This window comes from Mandrillus leucophaeus, unplaced genomic scaffold (genome assembly GCF_000951045.1).
Source record: "Mandrillus leucophaeus isolate KB7577 unplaced genomic scaffold, Mleu.le_1.0 Scaffold243, whole genome shotgun sequence".
NCBI classification, from domain to species: Eukaryota; Metazoa; Chordata; class Mammalia; order Primates; family Cercopithecidae; genus Mandrillus; species Mandrillus leucophaeus.
In genome coordinates, this window is record NW_012102510.1 from 148,664 (window position 1) to 156,924 (window position 8,261).

An 8,261-nucleotide genomic window follows, 5' to 3' on the forward strand; every position below is an offset into this window, starting at 1 on the left:
CCCGCCGCTCGCGCCCGCCGCGGGCGCAGCCGGACCTCGCCCTTCCCCACCACTCCCCTCCCCCTCCAAAGCCCGCTGTGGTTCCCGAGGTGACACGGCCCGGACCCTCCATTCTCTGCCCCAGTGTATTTAACCAGCACAACCTAACAGGAAGCTCCCTCTCGGTGACAACCCTTCCCCCGACAGACGCGCCCAGCAGCCAACCACCGGCCAGAATTGGCCTGCGTCCCGCTCCCCTCTCGGTGGCGGCCTCGGTGGGCGGGGCTCGGGCAGCTAGCAAGTTAAGTGGAGCCACGGCTGACGTGAGTCAACAAAGGTCACGTGAGTCGTGCGGGCCGCGCCGATTGGTGGCGCCAGTCGGGCGGGGAGGGGGGGGTCACGGCGGCGGCGTGGGGTTCGCTGTGTGACACAATTACAACAACTTTGTGCTGGTGCCGGGGAAGTTTGTGTCTCCAACGAATCCCCCCAGTGCTCCCCAGCCCTGCGCGCTCCGGCCGTTCCCGCCGTCCCCGCCCGTGGCTGCCCCTTGCCCAACCCCGCGATGTGACCCTACAGCCGAAAGCCGCCGCTGCCGACCCGGGGGCTTCGCAGCCCCTGCCGCCGCCGCCTTCACCGCCGCCGCGTTGGGATTTTTCGTCGCCGCCGCCCGCGGCGGAGGAGGAGGCGGCGATAAAGTTGGTGTGCTGGTCCCGCGCGCAGATTGGGGGCGTCATTGCGGGCCCCGGTCCGAGGGGGGGTGTCGGCGTTGGAGTTGTGAATTCGCTGCGTTTCCATGAAATCCTGCGGAGTGTCGCTCGCTACCGCCGCCGCTGCCGCCGCCGCTTTCGGTGATGAGGAAAAGAAAATGGCGGCGGGAAAAGCGAGCGGCGAGAGCGAGGAGGCGTCCCCCAGCCTGACAGCCGAGGAGAGGGAGGCGCTCGGCGGACTGGACAGGTACGGGCCGCCGTCACTCGCCCGGTCGGCTCCGGACGGGCAGTAGCCGCTCTCCCGGGAGGCCCGAGCGCGGCTTGTCTCTGGCGGCGGCGGGGCGGGCACCTGGGTTTGGCGCTCTTCGCGCCGCCTCCGCCGGGGCCTCGGGCTCGGGCAGGGACGGGTCGGTGGCGTTCCCGGAGCGTTAACGAGTAGCCTGTGTCTCTCCCCACAGCCGCCTCTTCGGGTTCGTGAGGTTTCATGAAGATGGCGCCAGGACGAAGGCCCTACTGGGCAAGGTAAGGCAGCTGCGAGTCGGAGCGCGGACACCGTCTCCCCGGCCGGCGCCGCGCTCGCCCCGGGCCCCGCGGCCGGGTCTGCGCTCATTGTGGCCGCGGACGATGGTCGAGGGGCTTCCGGAAAACTATTTCCTGCCTCTGCTCTCCCCCCACCCACGGGTACCCAGCTTGCTCCCTTGCTAAATTGCTCTTTTCCTCTTGTAGCTGGAGGAACAGAGACGGGATCGCTTTGGGGCCGGGCTCAACTGGGTCGACAAAACTGCCTGCTATTTTACAGCTTTTTGGGGATAGGCCGATGATCTTCGAGGTGCATGTTTAGGGTCAAGGGATCGTGAATGTGTTCAGATTTCCCCCAATTCCGGACTTCACTTGCCTCTCACGGGTTTAAAAAAATTCTTTTCCTTCAAGCAGGCTGTTCGTGATGCCTACTGCTAACCAAATGTTTTAGGCTTTCTTGTGTCCCCGCTCCCAGAAGGGGGAAGTTTCACGGAGTTTAGGTCGGTGAAGAGTTTGCATTGGGCTGTTGACATGTATCTCGATCGCAATGTGTGTTACCTGAAGTTAGGTGACTTGTTTACTTTTTGGGTCTTTTTGGCGTAGAAATACCGTAGTTGTTTGTAAATGTGTTCTCTTCCTGGAGCCTCATTTCCTGCGTGTCTGACAGGGGAGACTGGGGAGGATTCGGGGTGTAGTCTCTGTTTATTTGTGTGGAAAGTTGTTGGCACTGTCATTTAGTTAAGTAATGGCTGCTCCTATCGGCCCAAGATGGCGGGACAGGGTGGGAGGAGAAAGTGAAGGGGGGGGGTTTGGGGGAGGGAGTAGAGGTAAACATGGAAATAAATAGTAGCCGTGAATAAGCCTTTCCTTCGGAGTGTGTAGCTCAGTGGTGTTTAAAAAAAAATTACCCAAGATTATTTGCATATAGAATTCTTGTACCTTTCACAAGCTTGGAAGCAGCATGCATAAGCCTGGTAAATGCTTATCAACCTGTAGCACATTTAGTTACCCATCCTTAAGCTATTGAACAAAGGCTGGAGTCTCAGTCTCTAGGCATCAATTTATATTTCCTGACCAAAATCTGATTGCAATGATATTTGAATACTTTCTTCGTAATTGGGACCGTGAAAGTTGGAGTGTGTGCTATGGGTGTTGCATCCGTTAGACATTTTCTTTTCTAGCTGAAATCATAGCTTTGCATTTGACACCTAGCTTTATTGTTACAGTTGAGACGGAAGTTTGAAGTAAGTCCAACATTTTATTCTTAAGTTGATTTTTTTGTTGTTCTGAATTTTTGTCTGTAGCTTGGTTTAGCAGAGTCATCAATTCTTTTTTATCTGTAATTACAAATTTGTTTTTATTTCCAAGTAATTATAAGGAGTTTTATTGCATATAATGATCAGAAAACTAAATGGAAATAATGCTTTTCAGTAAGCCCGGCCCCTTTGACCGATACAGAAAACTTGAATTAAACTTTGACTACATAGGTATTAATTGGCTTCATTGCAATTATTGTTGTAAAAATGAACAGTGACTAGCTCTGGAAAGATTTAAGCGTCAGTAATTGTTGGTCTCCTGCCTTAAAAGTTTTTTTTCCCAATTTGAGTATTTAAAGTATTTTATTTAAAAATATTTGACTGCTGTCAAAGTTGTCATTACAAAAGATTAAACATGATTTAAATTCAAAGAGCATTATTTTGTTTTGGAGGGATTATTGCTGGTCTAACATGGATTGATAAAATTGCTTGCAAAGATAATTCACTTGGAAAAGTTTGGCCAAATCGATTGCTTTTGCTTATGGTGATGAAAAAATAAATGGAATCCGATGTTTTATGTTGAGAATGTGTAAAATGCTAGTTGATTTTATGTCTTAGAATGCTCATATTCAGATAGATTCACGGTGAATAGTGCTTAACATTGGATTTCAGATTGTAATATTAAACTCTGCAGTTATTATGCACTAACGAGTTTAAATTTTAAAAAATTAACCATTTTCAAATATTTTTGGCAAGTTGTGCATTACTTGATGTTTGAATGCATGCTAAAAAAGAAAAACTAGTGAAGCTTCACTATGTTTGGGGGCTTCATGATATATGGGGTGATTTGATGAATGATTAAGTAGTTTGTTAAACTAAAGAAAAAAAAATCTTCATTGCGTCAGACTCAGTGCTTGTGAGGTCCTACCTGCTTAGGACAAGATTCATCAGCCTTAACATTAAAATAAAACATTCTCTGATATGTGCTTGCAACCGCATATAGTTCTTGATTGCATCTTTGTGAGTCTGAACATACCAGTGGGGTGTGTAATGTAAAGCTTGACATTATATAACTTCGCACCCTCTGTTTGAGTTGGATTCTGAATGAAGTGAATGAGCTTGAGTCCTGCTATAGGAAGTATTGAATTATTTAGTTTCATCCTTCTTTTAACAGTCCTAGAAGCAGTATTTTTTTGTGGAATGTTGAGCTATGTTGGTTTCACAATTCAGAATTCTTATTCTCTGAAAGTCTTAAGAGTTGGTTTTTCTTTACTGGGCAGGTTTAGGCTACTTTCCTGAGGGCAGATAATGGAATTGAATAACTCCCAGAATTACCTTTTTAGCTTTGATTTTTGTCCTGCCATGCCCCCCCCCCCCCCGCCCCCGCCCCAATTTAGTCTGCATTTTGTATAACTTTTTTCCTTTCTGGCAGAAATTTAGCTATTACTACTTGTTTTCAAAAATTCTTGTTCCTATGTATATTATTGGATTTTCTTTCAAGTTTTTAAAATTCACATTTGTATGTTAAAAAAACTGTTGACCTAAAAGCTTTAGAAAGTTGAAAGCATTAAATATGAGTCTCTTACTTGCCCCTTAACATATATACGTATATATACACAAATTACGTATGTATATGTATATGCGTATACACATATGTATGTGAATATGTATATACATATGTGTATACGCATATACGTATATACACATGCACACATATGTGTACACACATATATACATATATACACATACATATGTGTACATACGCATATACGTATATACACATGCACACATATGTGTACACACATATATACATATATACACATACATATGTGTACATACGCATATACGTATATACACATGCATGCATATGTAATATGCATATGCACATACAGGCATACATATATAATATATACATATGTAATACATGTATGTATAGTATGCACTTGTACATACGTGCATATGTAGATATGTATATGTGTACACATGCACATGTATATACATATACATATCTACATATGCACGTATTTATATTGTATGTATATGTGTATGTGCATATGTATGCGTATATATATATTTATACATGTGCTTTGATACATTCATGTATATATGTATATGTATACATACGTATACATATATGTATATATGTATACACATGTGTATGTATAGATATATATACATATACGTATATGTATGCATTTGTACATATGTGTACGTATGCGTGTGTGTACGTATGTATATATGTATATGTGTATTCCTTTTTCCAGGTGTGCAGATAGTTTATCCAGACCACTGATTTCTCATCGTCTCCCAAATGTGTTTGTCAGATTCAGTTATATTAGAGTCATTGAAATAATTTTTTGTTTGTAGGATGGCCATTTGATATACAATGCCTGGGATTTTGGATTAAAAAATAAAGTAGTTAATATTATTATTTTTTGCTAATGTTTTTAAGGTTGTGAACAGCTAGAGCCTGCGTAATTAGAGTTCTTGTAATATAGCGTGATCTTGAACAGTTTGCTCTTGAATGCTGACCCTTAATCTTCTGGTAATGTAATAATTCAAGATTCTTCTTTTTAAAATTTCAGTGGAGTTATTGAAAAGTAAGCAAAATATTTTAACATAAATTAACTTGTGACTTTTTTAGTACAGTTTTGAAAACCTTTTGGGTTAATTTTTTTTTTTTAAGTAGGGTAAGGATTTGAGTTAGAGTATATAGGAATATATACCATAAATGTAGTAAGTTTAAATATAGTAGTACTATCAAGTATAGTTATAGTAATAATGCTTGGGGACTGGGGAATCTTATCTGTGTCAGGGAACTATTGCTAAAATACTTACACAGTTTTGACCAAAGTATCTTATTTTTAAGTTTTTCTTAAATACTCTTACTGGAACTTTTTTTGGTAATTCTGTTAGTAGAAAGATTATACAAAATACTTAGAAGTTATAGGTTGTATATCACTTAAAAATGTATGTGCTTTTTTCCCTAGGACATATTAGCATTAAAACAGTTGGTGTTTTAAATTTTTTTGATAGTCGAAGTAGTAGTTTGAGATTCATTGAAACATATTTTCTTAAATTTGGTTTGCTGGCATGTTTAGTGGGGGAAATTATTAGGTCAGTTCTAGAGGTGGCTTTTTTAAACTGTAATATTTGGATGTTGGTTAAAAACCTTCTCATTTATGTGTGCTTTTTGTTTGCTGGTGCTTAAAGGGATACAGGTGGAGTATCCTTTATCCAAAATGCTTGGAACCAGATGTGTTTCGGATTTGGGATTTTTTTGGATTTCAGAATATTTGCAGAATACATACCAGTTGAGCATCCCTAATCCGAAAATCTGAATTCCAAAATGCTCCAATGAGCGTTTCCTTTGAGTGTCATGTTGGTACTCAGCAAGTTTTAGATTTTGGATTTTCAGATTGGGGATGCTCAACCTGTAAATTCATTTCCAGTGCCAAAGATGGCTAGTGTTTTGGTTAGAAAAGTCATGAGACCCTGTCTCAAAAAAAAAAAAAAAAAAAAAAAGAAAACCCAAAAAGAAAGAACAATGTACAGGTTTTTTCCTTAAAGCTAATTTTATGCAATTTAAATTGTTATCCTATGTTGTAGGAATATGTCCTTTCCAGTGCCAAAGAAAAAAAAAAAAAAAAAAAAAAAAAGTCATGAGACCCTGTCTCAAAAAAAAAAAAAAAAAAAAAAGAAAACCCAAAAAGAAAGTAACCATAGAAATGTCATGCTTTGTATTTGAAAATTATGTCTTCAATTTAATATGTTTTAAAGAGTTTTCTAGTTTGGAAGATTGTCTTCTGAACACTTATAGTCTTAATTTTTTACGTGGACAAAGTCTTATATACTTGATATTTCCTAAAGTTTTGATATGTCCCTGGTAATAAAGGTATACTAAGATTATAGAACATGTTTGCATATTTGGGCACAAATTAGAACTGTAGCAATACATAAACAAGCACTTTTAAAGTTCTGGTTTTCTTTTTCAGTGAATAATTCTTTCTGTTGAATCAATTACAAATTGAAATAGCTAGAGAGCATTTGACTGCCACCTCTAGATACTTTTTTTGTTTTGTTTTGTTTTGTTTTGTTTTTGAGACGGAGTCTGGCTCTGTTGCCCAGGCTGGAGTGCAGTAGCCGGATCTCGGCTCACTGCAAGCTCTGCCTCCCGCGTGTACGCCATTCTCCTGCCTCAGCCTCCCGAGTAGCTGGGACTACAGGCGCCCGCCACCTCGCCCGGCTAGTTCTTTTGTATTTTTTAGTAGAGACGGGGTTTCACCGTTTTAGCCAGGATGGTCTCGATCTCCTGACCTCGTGATCCACCCGTCTCGGCCTCCCAAAGTTCTGGGATTACAGACTTGAGCCACCGCGCCCGGTCACTTTTTTTTTTTTTTTTTAATTTGAGACACAGTCTTGCACTATCCCAGGCTGGAGCGCAGTAGAGTGATCTTGGCTCACTGCAACCTCAGCCTCCCAGGTTCAAGTGATTCTTAGGCCTCAGCCTCCCTGGTAGCTGGGATTACAGGTGCCTGCCACCACACCCGGCTAATTTTTGTGTTTTTAGTAAAGGTGAGTTTTCACCATGTTGGGCAGGCTGGTCTCAAACTCTTGACCTCATGTGATCCGCCCGCCGTGGCCTCCTAAAGTGCTGGCATTACAGGTGTGAGCCACCACACCTGGCCAGTATCTTAAGTTGTTAAGGAAAACTGCTTGAGAGATGAATTTTTGTGACTTAGGTGAAGTGATGGGTCATGCACTTTAAACCAAAATGAAAGTTCATTGCTTGGCTAGCTGCAGAGTAAGTCTTACTCTGACTTAAATTATGTAACATTTAGTTTTTGTTTACATAGTACGAATGTTCTGCATCTTTGAAAGGATTTCTGTTAAGTTTATTTTTACTTTGAAATTCATTGTGATACTTTGAACTCTTTGAAATTGATGTTAATGACTGATAACACTGCATTATTAATAATATTTTTGAAATGTGTTATCTAGAGAGCTAATTTATGTTAAGAAAACACCACCAGTTTGTCTAAGAACTGAAATGGTGGTTAGGCTGTTTAGGACTCACATGTATTATTTGTAGATTAGTTAATTAATGAAGTTTATTTAATGAGTGCGTAATTGACAGGCTTAAGTACTCATATTGAAACTTCACATATAATTTTATCAGTTTTCCACATTGGTTTGTAAATTATGACAGTAAATTAAAACAGTGTATTAATGTACAGTAAGTGCACGTCTTCTATGCAGTTAGTATGAAGATAACAGATATTTCTTGCTCGTGTTGAACTTAAGTTCTTTGAGAGGGGTGAAATAAGTTTAAGGATGACTAACACAGGAACATCTTTGGGAGAAGAAAAATGTGAAATACTCTGAAAGTTTATGAGAAAGGTAAATTTAACAATTCACAAGTTAGAATGTCTTTTAAAGATGGGGATTGTTTGTTGATTGTGTTTCTTGGAGATGATATTTCTTGATTTAGATGTTAGCAAGGCGTCTTATAATTTTGTTTAGGAAAACATGATTTAAAAATCACATTTTAAGGCTGGATGCGGTGGCTCATACCTGTAACCCCAGCACTTTGGGAGGCCAAGGCGGGCGGATCACTTGAGGTCAGGAGTTTGAGGCCAGCCTGACCATATGGTGAAACCATGTCTCTACTAAAAATACAAAAATTAGCTGGGCGTGGTGATGGGCGCCTGTAGCCCCAGCTACTCGGGAGGCTGAGACAGGAGAATTGCTTGAACCTGGGAGGCAGAGGTTGCAGTGAGCCGAGATGGTGCAACTGCAC

General features: G+C 41.5%; 1 protein-coding gene across 10 annotated transcripts in view; it reads left to right on the forward strand.

The window, feature by feature from the left end:
- Positions 1 to 401: 401 nt before the first annotated feature.
- Positions 402 to 8,261, forward strand: part of KDM6A (lysine (K)-specific demethylase 6A) — a 241,204-nt gene continuing 233,344 nt past the window's right edge. For all 10 annotated transcript variants that reach the window (XR_001006367.1, XM_011982800.1, XM_011982801.1 and 7 more), the window contains exons 1-2: positions 402 to 933; positions 1,145 to 1,208. Coding sequence is in view for 8 of the 10 variants with exons in the window: in XM_011982800.1 (XP_011838190.1) it covers positions 773 to 933; positions 1,145 to 1,208 (225 nt within the window). In the remaining 2 variants the exon portion in view is untranslated. The remainder of the gene's footprint in view (positions 934 to 1,144; positions 1,209 to 8,261) is intronic.